The sequence below is a fragment of the Pteropus vampyrus genome, unplaced genomic scaffold (genome assembly GCF_000151845.1).
Source record: "Pteropus vampyrus isolate Shadow unplaced genomic scaffold, Pvam_2.0 Scaffold1, whole genome shotgun sequence".
Taxonomy (NCBI): Eukaryota; Metazoa; Chordata; class Mammalia; order Chiroptera; family Pteropodidae; genus Pteropus; species Pteropus vampyrus.
The window spans coordinates 17,661,660-17,681,043 of NW_011888782.1; the positions used below are offsets into that span (position 1 = coordinate 17,661,660).

The following is a 19,384-nucleotide window of genomic DNA, read 5'->3' on the forward strand; positions in this document are numbered from 1 at the left end:
CACACATTTCTTGGGGACACTAATTAAGCCCTAACAAATATATTATAGTTGGAAGAAAATTACTGAAACAATGAAAATATTTGACCATTGATTTGCATTTTAGAGAATAGTTATTTGAGGCACATGAGAAGTAGAAATGAACTTTTTAAATTAAGATACACGGTACATTTAGTATTCTGAACCTGTTTTGTTTCTGGTGGATTCATTGGTTTTTAAAAAATCTTAAGTATAATTTTCATACAATAAAATACACCCATTCTAAGTATATAGTTCAGTTCTATTGATAAACATGAATACCCATGCATCCACCACCACCATGATCAAGACAGAGAACATTTCCATCACCCTAAAATACTCCCTCATGCCGCTTTCCCTTCACAGTTTTTCTTCCCCTGGCCTACAGCCACTACCGATGTGCTCCCTATCACTATAGGTTAATTTACTTTTTATACAATTTAATGTATATTTAATCATTATAACACGTGAGTAGGTATATTACACAGTACAGTGTAGTATTGCTATAGTATGCAGTACTTAAGCATGTACAATCATGTACAGTATATAGTCAAAATGTGTTGGGTGTCTTGCACTTAGCATAATGTTTTTGAGGTTCGTATGTTGTGCGTATCAGTTTGATACTTTTTATTACTGGGAAGTATTCAATTTTATGGTCAAATAGCAGTTTTTTTATTCTTTTACCTGTCGTTAGACATTTCAGTTGCTATGAACATTCATGTACAAATCTTTGTGTTGACATGTTTTATTTCTCTTGGGTAAATACCTAGGATTAGAATTGCTGAGTTATGTGGTTAGTATATGTTTAATTTGCATTCCCCAGATTAACAGTAATGTTGAACAACTCTTCATATGCTTATTATTAGCCATTCATATATCTTTTGTAAAGTGTCTGTTGAAATCTCTTGCTCATTTTTAAAAATTGAATTTTTTTCTTCTTAATCTTTGAAGAACTCTTTGCATATTTTAGAGGCAAGTCCTTTGCCATATATGTGTAATTGAGAATATTTTCTCTTGATCTGGTTTGCTTTTTCATATTTTTAATTTTGATGAATACATGGATATTGACCTCATTTTCTTTTTCTAGCAAGAAAGCAACATAAGTTTAACATCCCCTTTATTATATAAATGAAATAATAGAATAATTGTTACTGTGTCACAAACAGATGAAGATTCTGTAATTAATACTTAGATCAACTATGTTCTCTTGATGTTTTGCCTAGATGGTATCAAATTATAACTTTTATGTATTTCTGATTTATCAGTGACAGTATAACAATCAGGAGTATAATAAAAAGATTGCATTTTTTAAGGCAGACTTTTTGACTTTTATTTACTTAGACTGAAAGGAGTTAAGTTTGAATTGTGAGCCAAAGGTATTTATTATATTTTAATGTATATTTATGGCTTTTTGGCTTTTAATTCTAAACTGTGAACTTAGTTCTTTAAGAGTTTTGTTTTTATCAATCATTCACTTTCTGTTTTTTCCTTTTTCTTTGCTTTATTTTTCTGTTCTTAGGGCTTATACACTTTTGGGGTGCTAACTTCTTTGCTGTTGATTCGGATACAGGAGATTAATGTTTCAAAGGTGGTTTAAACCTCTAGATGACATAGTATTTCATTTTTTCAGGGTGTTAGCTTCCCTTAATCTTCCAGCAGCAATTGAAGATGTATCTGGAGATACTGTACCTCAGTCTATATTGACTAAATCCACATCTGTGATTGAACAGGGAGGCATCCAGACTGTTGATCAGTTGATCAAAGAGCTACCTGAACTGCTACAAAGGAATAGAGAAATCCTAGATGAGGTATGTTTTAAGAGATTTGCTTTTCAGATAAAAGCATTTGGACGCCTGTTGTCCATCAGGGATTAGGACTGGAAGCTTTCTCCAGTTGGGTTTTATAGGGTAGTACTCATCATCTTGGTGACCCAGAGCCTGACCTTCAGCCTCATGAAGACGTTTTATTGTCTGAGAATGGCTTCATACATGTCTATAAGGCTAATAAATGCACATTAATGAAACTCATATGACCACTGTGTAATACTAGTATACTTGAGAAAATACCATCACACAAAAGTCTTAATAATTAGTGATAGCTTTTATATTACAGATTGGGTTTCTTGGTGAACATGAAATCAGACAAAGGAAGTTGGGCCATCAAATGGTTTATAAGCCCACCTCATCCATCTTCTAGTAGAGAGGACATTTTATCAATAGGAATGGAACACTAAAAGTTTTTGGCTAAAGCCAACTGTTTGCTAGTGTTATTCTCTTTTTACTTTGTTTTCAACTCTTTCACTTAGTTGATAACATTTCTTTCTTTAGCTGTAAATATGTTCAAGCTGGATATACTGGCTTTTGCCAGTTTAGGAGTCAGTATCTCTCAGGTGATTTTTGTTATCAGCGCTTTCATCCTTAATGTTTTGATTTTTCAGTTAACTTTCAGAAGATATTGTATTTACATCATTTCTAAGTACTTTGGGGTGAGGCAGAGTACTTAAGTACTTATGATGGTATGAACCTTGGGGATGATAATATTTACCTCCCAGGTTTATTTAAAGAATGAACTAAACTGCATCAGTGAAATGCCTAGCCTATGGGATATACAGTATGTGCTTAATAAGTTACAGCTATTACTACTGTTATATTACTATGGCGATAATATTGCAATTATTATAACTGATATGATGGTGGTGTTCGTTATTCACCTTTCAATGCATTTCAGCTATTGGAAAAGGTTAAGAAACTTAAATGGAAACTTACTGCATTATCGGCCTGGAAAATCTGATTTATGAGGGATTCTACATTAATTATACAGTCAACATTACCAGTCTTACCTATGTAGATGTAATCAGTAATTAGAAAAAGTAAAGCAAACAGAATTGGTATTACATTGTTCAGTACCAAAGCCTTCAAAAGCAGAATCTCAGACTCCACCCAGACTTACTGAATCAGGATCTGCATTTTACAAGATCCCAGGGTGATTTGTGTGCATGCTAAAATTTGACAGATACTGCTCTTAAGGTCGTAGATGAGGATGCCATATAGTCCTTCACAATTTGTTGGTTTGTGGGTCAAACAAGCTTGTTGTCTGGTGTTGCAATTGAAAGGACATTGGAATAGTAGATAGACATAGAAAAAAAAAAAGAGAGCTGTTCAAGATTGTATCTAAGTGAAAGCAGCAGGAAGTAATTAATACTGGGGAAGAAGACAGACACTGGAAAATGCAGGCATAGCAAGTCAAATGGAAAGTGGTCTGGAGCATTTAGTAAGTAGAGATTATAATAATAAATCATTATTTAATATTTTATTGTTTAAACATAATTCAGTTGTTAAGGTCTCAGAACATGGAGTTATATTTGGACTTCAGTCCCAGTTCTTACTCCTGTGACCCTGGGTGGATCACTTAACATCTTCATGTCTCAGTTCATGCATCTAAAAAATGGGGCTAATAGTACTTAGCATATAAGGTAGCTGTGACATGGGATCATACATGTGCCTGTTAGTTGTTAAATATTAATTATTACTGTATTTCCTTGGTTTTAAAGTGTGATTAGAAGATGCATATTTGATTTGAAACAAGTTTTATGGAAAAAATTGCCTAATGAAATAATATCAGTTGTGAAGAGCATCTTCATTAGAAATCACAATGTGAAAAAACTCATCTATCTTATAATTAGGAAAAACTGGCAGTGTTTATGTTTGTTGTCTGCCTATCTTAATATAAGGTACTTTTATTTATCTCATTTGATATTTCTGTAACAGCCTGTAAGTTAGAGTCACTATTACTCTGTCAGTTGCACTTGGAGAATCTCATTTTAAGTAAGTTGTAAGTTATGAAATAAGTAGATTGTGCAGCTGGTACTCTTTGAGTGTCTCTTTGGTAGCTTTTGGAAATTTAGATTCTGTAATTTAGAATACTTTGATTTTCAAAAGTTTTGAAGTATCAAACTAATTTATTTTTAAAATAATAAATCCATCCTGTTTTGGATCTCTTGGGCCCTTTCAATCTTAGATCCCTGTCCATGGATTCTATTTCTTCAGTTATTCCTCTTTTTTCTTTTCTTTCCATTGTGTCTTAATGAATTTCTGTTAGATTGGTGATGGTGCTTCTGGAAGAGTTCTTCATATCTCAACATTTCTTTTTCTTTTTTGTCCTCTTATTCTTCTGGGAGACTCTCAGGCTAGCCATCTGCCTCATTAATTGGCTATTTATCTGCCTTTTGTGTTCTTCAGCCATTCAATTACATTAAAAAATTTTTTTAAAAATATTTTTTATTTCCCAGATGTCTAACTGCTTCTTTAAAAAGTCACCTATGTGTATCTTATAACTAAACTACATGTGTGTTCTTTTTTTGAGGTAAAATTCACATAACATAAAATTAACCATTTTAACCTCTTTAAAGAGTCCAAATTCAGTGGCTTTTGTACATTCACAATGTTGTATGAGCATCAACACTCTTCTAATTTCAGAACATTTTTGTCACTCCCAAAAGAACCTTGTACCATTAGCAGTCACTCCACTAATGGCAATCACTCTGGCAATCACTAATCTGATTTCTCTTTCTATGGATTTGCTTATTCTGGACATTTTGTATAAATTGATTCATAAACAGTTAAGTGGCCTTTTGAGTGTGCCTTTTTTCAGTTAGCGTAATGTTTTCAAGGTTTATCCATGTTGTAGCATGTATCTATACTTCATTTTCTTTTATGGTTAAATAATATTCCATTATTTGGATCTACCACATTTTGTTTATCCATGAATGATAGATATTTGGGATGTTTTCACTTTATGATTTTTCTGAATAATACTGCTATTTGTGTACTGTTGAGTATATATACATAGGAGTAGAGTTGCTGGGTCATACAGTAATTCTTTGTTTAACTTTTCGAGGAACAGCCAAACTTTTCCAAAGCAACTGCAACGTTTTAATTCTAACCATCAATATATGAAGATTCCAGTTTCTCTACATCCTTGCCAACTCTTATAATTTTTTTTTTTTTTGCCACAGCCATTCATATGCATATGAAGTGATATCTCATTGGTTTTGATTTGACCTTATATATAGAAAATTCTACAGTTAGAAGTTTGATAGGGATTGCATTAAATATTTAGATCAGTATGGGGAATATTGCTGCTCTTAACAATATCTTACATCTTCCAATCCATGAATATGGGCTGTCATTCCATTTAGTTAAATCTGCTTTAATTTCTTTCAACAGCGTTTTGTAGTTTTCAGTGTACTAGTCTTTGCTTAAATTTATGTGGTTAAATTAAAAGAATTTATGTGGTTAAATGAAAAGAATCCTTTTAATTTAACCAAATAAGCATTTTATTCTTTTTGATGCAATTATAAATAGAATTGTTAATTTTCTTTTTGTATTGTTCATTGCTAGAATATAGAAATACAGCTGATTTTGTATGTTGATTTCGTATTCTGCAACTTTACTGAATTTATTCACTTTTATCAGTTAATTTGTAGATTCCTCAGGATTTTCTATATATAAAGTCATGTTATCTTCAAGTAAAGATAGTTTTACTCCTTCCTTTCTAGGAAACCTTAAATTTGGAATAATTTTAGGTTTACAGAAAGTTGTAAATTTAGTGCAGAGAGTTTCTTCACTCAGCTTCTCCCAAAATTAAAACCTTGTGTAGTCATGGTATATTTATTTAAACAAAGAAGTAAACATTTGTATAATACTTTACTCAGATTTTATCAGTTATTCTATTAATGGCCTTCTTCTGTTTCAAGATCCAGTCCAGAGTACATTTAATGCATTTAATGTTCAGTGATTTTTAAATTTTGAATTCACATTTCCTGGAACTTTATTTGTGGGAAATCTTTGAGGTCTGGGTTTAAAGTGAATTCTTTTAGAGAGGGTTTTTGTTTGTTTTTGCTATGAAAAGACGTTATGTACTTGACACCTCTTTAAACTTATGTTTTTTTTGTTTGTTTGTTTTTATGGTTAGTCTTTTAATCATTTCATCTTAGGACTTTGTATCTCACAGATAGTGAGTATGATTTCCAGTCCTAAGTTCAGGCTTTAGATTAGACATCTTAGGTGATACTTTTCTATTTACAGCCAAGGTTCAAACAGATTAAGTTTCCTTCTGTTAGGCAGTTTTTCTTTTAAAAAGTCATCTCCTTAGTGTCACCCATTCGGAAGTATCCTGTTGTGAGGAAGGATAGTGCCTTTGAGCGCATCTACTCTCCTTAGTCCCACCTGTGTTTCTTTTCTCTTACTCATGTTCTGATAAATTCATACTCTAAGCCAGTAGTGAATTACGTAGTTGGTGAACTGACGGTGGGCTAGTTCTGGCTTGTAGCCTATTTTTGTATGGTTCACTAGTAAAGGATGATTTTGATCATTTTTAGAGAGTTGTAAAAAAAAAAAAAGAAGAACAGTGACAGAGACTGTGGCCCACAAAGCCTAAAATATTTACCCTATTGTTTTACAGAAAAGTTTGCAGAACTCTGCTCTAGACTATTGGATTAGCAGCTACCATTGGCTTTAGCACTTGTTTGTTCCTGTAGATTAGTACTTACTTCTGTTTCTGGCCCCTACTATCCTGTTTTCTCAGCTAAGCATTAAAAAGGCATTTTTATATGCTAATTTTCAGTTTGATATATTGGGATAGAAGTCCAATTCTTTTATTTTCATGTAGTTAAATTATTCGGTTTTTCTCTTTGCTTTATTTATGGCTTATATACTCCAAAGGCTCTGTATTTATTTTTATCTTAAAAAAAATCTTTGTTTAAAATAGTCTTGTATATGGTTGTACGTAATCTCTTAATTATTCTTTTTAATTTCACTGAATAAGGTAATGGTTAACCTAGCCTTAAATTTTAAATGACTTTTTGTTTATATACATTATAACATAGATTTCTGCAACAAAAATTATGCCAATTTATATTCTAACCAGTAACAGAATTCCCACTTCACTAATTCTCATCTATTTTGAGTATGAGCACTTAAAAAAAATGTTTAAAATTTTTGCACCAGAAACGATATTTCATTGTTTCTTTGCTTCCTTTTTTAAAAGTCTCTAAGGTTGTTGGATGAAGAAGAAGCAACTGACAATGAGTTAAGAGCAAAATTCAAGGAACGCTGGCAAAGGACACCATCTAATGAACTTTATAAGCCTTTAAGAGCAGGTAAAAATGTGCATAAATGACTTTCACATGGAATAAAGTCTCAATTTGGATCCATAATTTTTTGCTTGATTAAATTAGGCACAATAATAAACCTATTTTTGCTGCAGTTGTGTGCTATTAGAAAAATCTAGGTGTTTTTCCTCAGTTCAGTGTAAGTTAAATAACAAAAAGGTAATCCATGTTCCTTATAAGAAGTTCAGCTTCTTAAGAAGGGTATAAAGTGAAAATTAAAATGATTCTATAACTCTCTTTTTCTGTTCCAAGCCCTGTGCATATTTTAAAAACATAAATGAGATCATATTATATGTATGGTTTTATAATTTCATTTCACTTAATAGTGAATCTTTAGTGGTAAAAGATGAGTTTTAACATTAAGTTAACTTGAAGCCAAAATATTATTTTTTAAACTTTGGTTAAGATTTTGTGCTTGTTAAGATAATTTATGTCTTCATGGTAGCTCGTTTATTTATCTCTGTGAAGAGCATTAATACTATTGAGATTTTTCTAAAAATGTATCTGCTGTTAAGTCTAGCTGAAGCAATAATCCTTTGAGAGAGGAATACTTTTTAAATAAGTTGTAACAGTTTTGGGGGGAATGATTTTCTATATTCATGAGTTGTTGGAAAAGATGAGATGAATGGCAATTAGCTTTTATTTGGTGGTCAGTCACCACAAATGTAATTTAAAGTATAACTGTGCTTTTGCTTTATAATTGGTTTTTCAAAAACAAAAATGCAAAGACTGACAGGAGCTGAGTTTCTGTTACCTAGTGAATTGGGGCCTGTAGAAAGGGAATAAGGTAGGAATCCTCCTAAGAGACGAGCTCCAAAATGCTGAAATTTAAGTATGAAAAATTGGAGCATGTAGGAGGAGAACAGAACTAAAAGTACACTAGCCCGTAAACATAACTGTTAACATCAATGCTGTACTCTGCTAACATTCTTTTTTCCCCACAGAGGGAGCTAACTTCAGAGCAGTTTTGGATAAAGCTGTGCAAGCAGATGGACAAGTGAAAGAACGTTATCAGTCTCACCGTGACACCATTGCACTTCTGTGTAAGCCAGAACTTGAGCTGAATGCTGCCATCCCTTCTGCTAACCCAGCAAAGACTTTGCAGGGCAGTGAGGTGAGAAGATGCATTTTGATGTGGCTGGTCATCTGTTTATGAAAACTATGTTCATGCCATTATGTACAATGAATTGCTGATTTCTTTCTTACTAGCATCTTTTTAAAAATGCAAATGTACATTGAGGTTATATTTAAAGTAGCATGATATCTATATCGAATAATAGGTAATTATACTAATACTATTACTGTCTTATATTAATAATTTTCATTTATTGAATGCCTCCTATGAACTGGGTTCTATATTCAACATACTTCATGTGTTCACAGTATTTAATTAAGGTTTTATAAAAGGGAGAAAATTCCCTGAAGTGGAAGGTCTGGGTTTGGCCAGATACTCTTCTGACTAAATTCATTGTTTCTTACATTAATCTATACTGCCTTCCACCATCTTCCATTGGGATTACCTCTGAAAGGAAAGTTGACAAGATAGGCCTGTTAATAAATGGATAACATCATGGCATTTCTACTAGTGATAAGAAGGAGAAAATCAGTAGTGAGACATCTGATTTGGAGAGTCCTAAAAGAGGAGGAAGTCCAAGTATGATTTAATCACCATGAAGGTAATATGGTAGAATAGAGGCCCTGAAGTGCATAGGAAAATAAACCAAAGGGCAAGAAATACTGCTGAAAACTTCTTAAAAAAGAGTAGTTTCCTGGGATAGTAGATTTCCTTATTTCTCTTTCCACAAGAGCATTTATGTATGTATGTATGTATGTATGTATGTATGTATGTATGTATGCATGCAACAAAGACTTATTAGGTATCTACTCTGTATAAGGTATTGTGCTAGGTACTTGAAAAATTGACAAATGAGCCATATACAGCCTTTACCCTCAATTTACTGTCTGGTGTGGAAGATTATATATATAAGGATAACTCTAATACAGTGTAGAAACTTAAAAGTGTCATAACCAAGTAAAGTATGCTGTGAGGATTTAGATGTCAGAGTACTTAAATTCCAGCATTTTGGAGCTCCTTTCTTAAGAGGCTTCTTAAGAAGTTAGCACATTATGAGACCAGAGTAGGCAGGCAGAAAAAGTGAACACATATAGCATCCAGGAAGGCCTAAGTGAGTAGGTGTGTCCAGAGAAGCTGCTAGAGCTTCAGTGGTAACCAGCCCCCAAAGTGAAGAGAAGACTGCGTGGTTGAATGTGTGCAGAACCTGAATCTCTAAAGGGAGGGGGAGCCTGATGGAACAAAGAATATTAATTACAGTAGTCCCTGTTTATCTGAGGGGGATACGTTCTAAGACCTCCAGTTGATGCCTGAAGCTGGTATTATTGAACTCTCTATATACTGTGTTTTCCCCATACATGCATACCCATGATAGTTTAATTTATAAATTAGGCACAGTAATATACTAACAACAATAACTAGTAATGAAAGAACAATTATAATATACTGTAATAAAAGTTATGAATGTGGTCCCTCTGAAAATACCTGATTGTACTGTACTCACCTTAAAGGGAGCACTTTATGGTTTCTCTTTGGCATATCCAAATTGTCAGCATTATTGGTCTTGGCTTTGGGGCCATTATTAAGTAAAATAAAGGTTACTAGAACAAAAGCACTACAATACTGCAACTGATGGCTGGCTACTAAGTGACTAAAAGGTAGGTAACATGTACAGCTTGGAGACCGGACAAAGGGATGATTCACGTTTGGGCAGGATGGAGTGGGCAGTGAGAGAGTTCAGTACGCCACTCAGAACAGTATACAGTTTACAATGTGAGTTGTATATTTCTGGAATTTTTCATTTAATATTTTGGTCTGCAATTGACTGTGGATAACAAATTGCAGAAAGTGAAAACACGGATAAGTGAGGACTGCTATAGCTGCTTTGAAGAAATGAGGGAGAAAAGGGAAGTACTTAGGAGATTAATTTGTGAAGAACAGAAATTACAGACCACAGAACAGCAACAAATGGCCCTTTTTTATTTTAGAAAAAAGTCTGTTTAGTATCCTCCCCCATTTTCTTTTTGATGTCATGTATATGACTCAAATTATATGGCTTTTGTCCTTTGATTCGCCTGTTTTCAATAGAAAAGCAAAAACAGTTAGTGCTGAGAAAAATCAGAATTAGTATGTAGTTATTTATTATTCACTTGTAGTAATAGCTGCTTTTAAAAAATCTATAGTGGTATTACATAGGGGAAGGACACTTTTATAGTCAATATGAAGTTATTTTACTGAAGCTAGATTTTCTAGATAGAGGTGACCAAAAATTTTTCAGTGCCCTATATAGTCACTCATTATGTACATTTATCAAAAAAGGCAAACATGTTTATAGAAGCTATTTCAGATAGTTGTCATAGTAGTTGATGACACAATTGAGCCATAGTTTTAATGATAAAAACTCAGTCATTTGAATTGCTGATTATAAAAGTGATACAAAGTGTATGTTTTATTAAGAGGTTAGCTTAATGGTATGGCTGTTTTTTCTTTCATTATGAAGAGGCCTACTTTCTAGTCATTCATCTTTGTCTATTTAGGCATCTGGTTTTAGATATTAAGATACTCTGAAAAATTTTGGAGACTGTCATTAACTTGTATTTAAAGCTCCTTTTTAAAAATACTTAGGGACCACTGCTTGTGATTGTGGGTCTCTGACCATTGGGTCTGGAATCTAGTCCACACTCAGCTAGCCAAGTTTTGGCTCTAGTTAGTGTACGGTCTGAGTCCTTACAGAGGATGGGGCATCTTCTTTGCACAAAGGTGATATTCACTTATACTCACAGTGTTGCATCTGCCTGGGGTGATTGAGGGTTTTTTAAAAAAAATCTTCATCTCCTCAGAGGTAGTGCATAAAGTAGCATTGTCTAAAGCTGTGTGCACTCCCAGCAGGTGCTTTTTTTGTGGTTCACACAAAGGCAACTTATAGACTAGTGGATGATCTACAGACAGCTTTTACTCTTAGATTTTCATAACAAAAAGTTTGTAGAGAACTGTTGAGATTGGCTGACATCTATTCATTCATTTGTTCAGCAAACGTTACTTGAGGGCCTACTGTAACTCAGGAACTGTGCTGGGATTTGTGGTCCCTAACTAACAGAGAGATGAAAAACTCCTCTAGGTTAGCTTTAGAGTTAGGGTAAATGCGGTCAGGTTCCTGCTGTTCTCTTGTTCTAGACATATTCTTGTGTCTGCCTTTTCTGAAAATAAAATGACAAGGTCTGAAAAGTGAAGTTGAAAATTTCATTGAGAGCATTTCTTATGTGCTGAATTTATTTAGTGCTGTTAAATACTACAGAGTTTTATAATCTGAACAGGCAGATCCAGCCTACTTGCTGTTTTTGTATGGCCTGTGAGCCAGGAATGCTTTTTACATTTTCAAATGGTTAAAAATAAGTAAAAAAAACAGTATTTCATGACATGTGAACGTTATGTGAAATTCAGATTTCATTGTCCATAAAAAATTTTTGTTCAGACATAGCTGTATTCATTCTTTTATTTTCTTAATGGTTGCTTGTGTACTATAAAGGCAGATTTGGATAGTTGCAACAGAGACTGTGGTTCACAAAGCCAAAAATATTTTCTATCTGGTCCTTTACAGGAAAAGTTTGCTAGCCCCTAATTTGAATTATGAAGAACAGATAGTCTAGGTCAGGGGTCCCCAAACCCCAAGCCGTGGACTGGTACTGGTCCGTGGTCTGTTAGGAACCAGGACACACAGCGAGAGGTGAGCAGTGGGCAAGTGAGCGAAGCTTCATTTGTATTTGCAGCCACTACCTAGCGCTAGCATCACCCCTCTCTACTGCAGCTCAGATCCTTAGGCCTTAGATTCTCATAGGAGCAACCGGTCCCTCATGCCAAAAAAGCTGGGGACCGCTGGTCTAGGTGATCTCATTCCTGCCTTTCTGTTTGACCTCATCTCCCTCCAGTCTGTCTTTTGTTTACTATGCTTCAGCCAGACTGGCTTTTTTCCCCCTTTCCCTTTAAACAGGCTAAGCTCATTCCTGCCTTGGGACTTTTACACTTGCTTTTCCCTCTGTAAGAGACTCTTTCCCTTTGCTTCGCTTTCCTTCCTCATTTTTTTGTCATTGTCTATCATATGACTCTCTTTGTCTATTTATTTAATCATCCCCCTCCCCCAGGGGACTCTAATTTAGCGCCTAGAACAATACCTAACACATAAGGATTCAGAAAGTATTTGAATGATAACCACTGTCACTCTCACTTAATAAAGGAATGTAATTGCTTGCAGTTGAAAGCTAATTGGAGCCATTTATAAAACATACAGATAAATACCACAGGATTCTAATTATTTATATACTTTAACATGATAACATGTTAAGCCTCAGACTTGAGTTTATTTAGGCAGTGATTTCTTTTTCTTTATTATCTGGGTCATTCACTTGTGGAAGTGATCTAATTCATTTTCTACATTATTTACTCTGTTAAAATGTGGCCAGCTATCTGAAATGGTTAAACTAGTTCTGTGACAGTTAAAACAAAAGGATGTTTGTCATAGAATGAATCTCTATGTGGTAGTTTAAAAGTTCATTTATAAATTGGTTGTTTCAAATGGCATATTTTTTAGAGACTTAGAATCATAGCATTATGATATGGAATAAGACTTAATAAATAGTTCTTTGGTCCTTCTTTACCATTCTGGTTAGAAAACCGACTACCATAAAAGTTAGGAAGTTAGCTTTTCTTGATAATGCAGCTGGTATTACAACATTTGCTTCTTAAAATCTTGAAGGGGTTCTCTTCCCACATCACTCTGCTTCCTTGTGTACAGTTCTTCACTGAAGAGGAATTTGTGTCCATGTGAACCGTGTCTGTCTTCTCAGAATACTTACTAGCTAACTTGGCAGTATTATCACCACAATTTTGACTCACTATTTGGTGAGAGGATCTTAGGATCTTAGTTTCTATACTATATAAGAGACGTTGAGTCTGTTTCAGGATAATACTGTTAGTGTTCCTGACTCAACTTTGTTTGTTAGACAATTTTTTAAACCACTTCTGCATATTCCTATTTCTCTCCCAGATTATTTTGCTTGGCTGATTTTTTTTCTTCCTAGCTTTTGTTGGACATAACTTATAGAGAGATTAAAATATCATTTCTTATTTTTCTAATAGCTAAACAGACTTCATATAGAGTAAAGTCTTAAGTCAAAGTCATGGCTAAAGTTCCGTTGTCAATTTAAATATGCCAACAGTTAATACTGTTGCAGCCTTTTTAAATTTATATCCATTTGCATCCCCCAATACAAAATATGTCACATAATTACAGAAATAGTTATAATTCAGCAAAATAAAGGATGCTTTAAGTCTTAATTCTCTTGTTCCTTCTTTCCCTGTCCCTGTCTAAATGCTTAGATGCCTGAGCCTCTTCAGTCCATCATGTACCCAAAGTGTAGCATTAAACCATACAACTTAAGTACCAGTTAATAATAATGGCTACTGATTGAACACTTGGCCTGTTAGAAATTATGCTGAGCATTTTATATGGATTTTTGTAGTCTTCACAACAGTCCTGAGCTAGGTATCAGTATTATTCTCATTTTTCAGGTGAGAAAATTGAGTTTTCCAGACAGCAAACTGCCCTTGGTTACATACTAGCTAAGTCTATTACAACTACTAAGGGAGTATAGTCAGAGTTGAAATTTTTTTTCTGTGTAATTATGTTTCACTTTCACGGATAACTAGTTCATTTGTTTTTATCTTCAAGTTTTGATTTAATTTTAATTGTGTTTTGAATGGGTAAAAAATATACATGATTCAAAAGGCCATGCAGAGAAATCTCATTCCTTTTCTTTCCACTTTGTTCCCATCCACTTTCTATAAGTAACCATATTCATTAGTTTGTGGTTTGTCCTTAATGTTTTTCTTTTTTTGCAAAAAACGCACTAGCATACATATATGCATAAAATATTATGTGTATGTATATCTTTACATTTTGATTTCTCTCACTAAAAATGCAGCATACTGTATATATATGCTTTTGCACATTTTTTTTCTTCATTTACTAGTATATCCTGTGAGATTTTTATCCATGTTATTAACATCAAATTGTACTTAGGTTCCTTGAACAGATTTTGTCATGTTTACCCAAGTATGAATGATTCTTTCTCCTCTTCCTTTTAGAGTACCTGATTTGATGCTTCTTGGACCTCAAGGAGTCGTAGTTCTTTCTACTGCCCACGCCCTCATTTTTTCTTTTTCTTTTTAAATTGACTCAGCATTAAGATTAGGACACTTAAAAGATATAGTTGGTAAACATAGGCCAAAAGGAAGGTCACCTAGATTTAAAAGAAACTTTTGACTTGTGACTATGTATCAGCTACTAATTTGTACTTTTTTAACCCTTCACCCCATTCTCCCAGCCCCCCGGCCTGCTCCCCTTTGGCCGGCACCAGATTGTCCTCTATATTTGTGAATCTGTTTTTGATTAGTTTATTCTTTTTGTTTCTTAGATTCCACTTATAAGTGAACCTTTGTTTATAAGTCCCTTCTTGAAATTGGCTTCTGTGTTTTTGGCAATTAAATTAAGGTTTTTGTTTTTGTTATTGTTTAGGTTGTAAATGTCTTAAAATCCTTATTGACAAATCTTGATGAAGTAAAGAAGGAAAGAGAGGGTCTGGAGAATGACCTGAAATCAGTGAATTTTGACATGACAAGCAAATTTTTGACTGCTTTGGCTCAAGATGGTGTGATAAATGAAGAAGCTCTTTCTGTTACTGAACTGGATCGAGTCTATGGAGGTCTCACCACTAAAGTCCAAGAATCTCTAAAGAAACAGGAAGGACTTCTTAAAAATATTCAGGTGAAGTTTATATACTTTAATAAGATTTATGTTTTAAAAAATTACAGAAAAGATAATTCTGGACTAAATGTGTATTCATTTAAGATTGTGTTTTTTTTAACTTACATATTAATAGGAATCTGTAATCATTTTTGATTGTTTTGACATGTACTGAATTTGTGGTATTTTACTTAAAGATTTAAAGTACTGTGCTACTCCAAAAGAAATATTAGGTAAATTTCTAGTAATTCCTGCATGTAATCATAGATGATTTTCATAGTTAGAAAAATAGCAATAAAAATATTAGGAGCTATTTTAATTTGATAAATGTAATTCATAAATCTTTCTTTTAACAAGGTCTCACACCAGGAATTTTCTAAAATGAAACAATCTAACAATGAAGCTAACTTAAGAGAAGAAGTTTTGAAGAATTTAGCTACTGCATATGACAACTTTGTTGAACTTGTAGCTAATTTGAAGGAGGGCACAAAGGTATGATGTACAAAGAAACAACTGCTAACCAGTATAGATGTGAAAGTATAGTTTGGGAAGTTGTTTTTCCAGATGGACCAAATTATTCTTTCCTTCAAATTTGTTAGCTTTAATGTCTTTTGTCTCTGAGAGTTTTGTTATAAGAGCTTAATGAAGTTGGCAACATTTCCTGGGAACTTTGATGCATTTTGTATTTTGCCAGGCAGAAAGGGGTGTAGGCATTTGCTGTAGCAGGAATTAGCACAGAGATATCAAAAACCAGTGACACTTTTTTGCAGGGTGGAAAGTTCACCAATTTGAGTGAATTATGAGGAAACAATAGTCAAAACTGAATCTGTGGCGGGGAAGGTGGGTGGGAATGGCTTTTATAATCTGTGCTAATGGTTTGGATAATGATACACTTGTAATTGCCTGAGTATCAGAGTGCTTACTAAATATGTTTTAAGTATTTTATTGTTTTTCCCTTTAAAAAGTTAAGAGAAGTGCTTATATTTGTTTTTACCAATTACTTTGCTTATGAGTGAACAAGTGATTTTTAAGCTTTTCAGATATGCCACCCCTTTGATACTTTAACTCCATAAAAATGTTCATTGAATAAAGTTATCTTGATGTAAATATAGTACATACAATGTAAAGCCCTATGAAGAGAGGGTAGAAATAATGCAGAGCTTTTTGGAATAGAGAGGGTAGTGAAATATTTTAATTTGGTTTAAAATGCTTTATTGAAATAGATAAGCTGAGAAAACAATCCAGAGACTCTTGGGAAATTCTTTTAAGGAATTTCTGCATTTCTGAAGTGAAAGTACAAATCTAGTTCTTCCAATTAAATAGGTTTAGTGTCTTTATTAAATAGTTGACTTTAGGAATTGGGAAAATCTTAATGATTGTGAAACTTACCATTTAATTTTTGGTGACATTGTTCTCTAAAAGTGATTTTATTATTTTATTTTCTTTGGGAAACTTAGGTCATATTTAATATTAAGTTGTTGGACTTAAGTGATATGACTATGTCTTATGAACAAGATTTTGGTTCTTTAGTTTTAACCATTATTGACAAATGAGCTTTAGATTTTGTTTCTCTGTATATAAAAAATTGTTCATGTTTATTGTATTTGTTTTTTGCTTATAGTTTTATAATGAGCTGACTGAAATCCTGGTCAGGTTCCAGAACAAATGCAGTGATATAGTTTTTGCACGGAAGACAGAAAGAGATGAACTCTTAAAGTAAGTTTGTTTCGTGTATCAAATTGTACTTAAAGTATTTTTCTTTTAAAAATTCCACGTGGAGGAGACATTTGGGGTGAACTTGGCAGTATGAAATAGCAATTTCCTTTCTTTTTCCCTGGATATTTTACACATCAACAAGCAAACAACTGTACGATCTGGGAACAAAAAGATAAAAAGAGCAGAAACTCTCGATATGGGAAGTACAGTGATGTCACAAATAACAAAACAGCTCACGGTGGCAGATCTCAGGAAATGCCAGTAAACATAAGCAGTTTACTACAAAGTGACAGATAGGTCCCTTACATACACTAGAGGCACAGAACATGGGAAAGACAGGGTGAATAGCTCAGAGAGTATCAGCAAAATCACTTTCTGAAGGAGCCTACTCAGAAAGCTGGGCCAGCATTGATAGGAAGAGAGTATATTTATGAAGGTGAAAAGGTGAACAGAATTTAACAACTTAATAGATAAAGAACATTCACCAGAATAATATTGTCACAGAACAGATGAAAATGCTGGGTTAACATTTCACCATGAATTAAGAAACAAAAATGAAACAAACAAAGGTTAGGAAGCAATTTCTCTAAGGTACACCAAAAACAGAAATATCAGAACTCAAGGCGATGATTAAATAAGAAGTGATAAAATGTGTCAGAATTCAGGAAAGAAGAAGAGAATAAAACCATCACAGATATAAGATGAAATGGGAAGAAACACAAAAGGAGAATATAGGCAGTGAAGAAAACACAGGAATACAGAGTAGAAATGCGGAAATCAAAGAAAATGAAACCAAAACAGAATTAGAGAGAGATAGGCAAAGAAGATTCAGTATGTGTAAGATTGAATTCCCCTCTAAGAAGAAAAGCCAAAATTGTGAATAAAACAAATATTTAAATGATAATACTGAAGAACCATTTCCTAAAACAAGGAAAGGCTTGTTGAAAGGATTTTATGGTTGGAAAAATTAGCAAGAACTGCCAACACCAAGGCATATAAATTATTAGCCTTAAAAAGATAGTGGCAGGATCCTTTAGACAGCCAAGTGTCACAAAAGACTTGAGCACGTCAAAATATACAGTGTTTTTGGTTGACTCAAATTCATGACTATGTTAATTCTGAATAAACTTACGCATTCAACATAATTTTGATTTTAAAAAAATCAACAGATTTTCATTTGAAACTGGACAAGTTTATCGTAAAGCTCAGGTAGAAAAACAGTCAAATGAGATTAGCCAGGAAAACTGAATAAAAAGAACAGTAAAGGGAAACTAATTCTATGAGATATTAAAATATATAATATTTTCTCTAATTAAAAACACAATGGTACTGGTACATGATTAGATCAAAGACAGACTAGAAAATAGAAAAAGATTCAAATATATACATGAATTTAGTGTAAGAAAGATCCTAAACTAATTAGAAGAAGTTAGGGACAACTGCCTAGTCATTTAGAAAACAAAAGTGATTTTTATACTTGAATAAATTCCAAGTAGATCAAACTTAAAGTTTGTAAGATGAAATGTAAAGTATAAAAGAGAATATGGGATAACTCCTTAATAAAGTTGAAATGGAGAGGGTCTTTATAATTTATAACTCTGACTAAAATTCAGAGGCCATTAAAAAAAGGATAAGTTCATCATAACATGATAAGCAGAGTCAAATTGTAGCAAATTGGGGAAACATTATCAGGCAGAAGCCTTATTTACTAGGAAATCCTAGATTTTAATGAGGATTAAAAAAAACCCAAATTGGCAATGGATGCAAACAATTTTGCAGAGGAAAAACAAGTAGTTCTTAAGCATATGAAAAAATACCTAACCTCATTTAACATAAAATATACAAATTAAAATTACTCAGAAAAGACATTTTTTTAGATTTAGCAGAAATCTAGAAGTTGTATAACATGCTTTGTTGGCAAATATGTGGGAACAGGTCTCATACATTGCTGTGAGAGTGCAGATTGGTGCAGTCCTTATGTGGGGCAATTTAGCTGTCAAGGTCAGGATTATAAATTCATATATCCTTTAAGCCAGCTATTCTGTACTTGAGAATTTATTCTGAGGGTATATTAGCTTATGCTAGAAATGACATATTTATGAGCTGATTGATCCTACATTACTTGTAGCAGGAAAAGAATAGAAACAAATCAAATGGCCAGAATTGGTGAAATAAATGAAGCGACATCTGTACAGTGAAATACGATGCAGCTATTTAAAAAAGAAAGAATGTGAATTGGTATGGAAAGATAACTAAAATAAGTAGTTAATGTAAAAAAAAAAGTAAGGGACTGAACAATTTGTAAAGTATGCTTTTTATGTAAAAAGGGAGAAAAATACACATTTACATAAGGAAAACTGGATGGGCTTATAAGAAAAAGAACAGTGGCTATCTGGGGGAGTGAATAGTGGAGTGGGAACTTGGCAGATAGGGGTCTTTCGCTCACTTTTTGGTTTTTGAGTCATGTGAATGAATACATTATTACTCTTTCAGAAAATTAATGGGATTTCATGCTTTTATAGTCAAAATCAAGTACTATCTATGGCTTTTATCTTTCTGATTGTGTGCATCTCCCCTCTCCCTTTTATTTTTGAACTGTAGAACCCTTTGT

The 19,384-nt window shown here is 33.3% G+C and overlaps 1 protein-coding gene across 1 annotated transcript in view; it reads left to right on the forward strand.

The window, feature by feature from the left end:
- PDCD6IP (programmed cell death 6 interacting protein) overlaps nucleotides 1-19,384 on the forward strand; it is a 54,067-nt gene that overhangs the window by 29,496 nt on the left and 5,187 nt on the right. Inside the window, exons 11-15 of the mRNA XM_011363479.2 lie at nucleotides 7,063-7,174; nucleotides 8,131-8,300; nucleotides 14,830-15,078; nucleotides 15,415-15,549; nucleotides 16,679-16,773. Coding sequence (XP_011361781.1) covers nucleotides 7,063-7,174; nucleotides 8,131-8,300; nucleotides 14,830-15,078; nucleotides 15,415-15,549; nucleotides 16,679-16,773 — 761 coding nt within the window. The remainder of the gene's footprint in view (nucleotides 1-7,062; nucleotides 7,175-8,130; nucleotides 8,301-14,829; nucleotides 15,079-15,414; nucleotides 15,550-16,678; nucleotides 16,774-19,384) is intronic.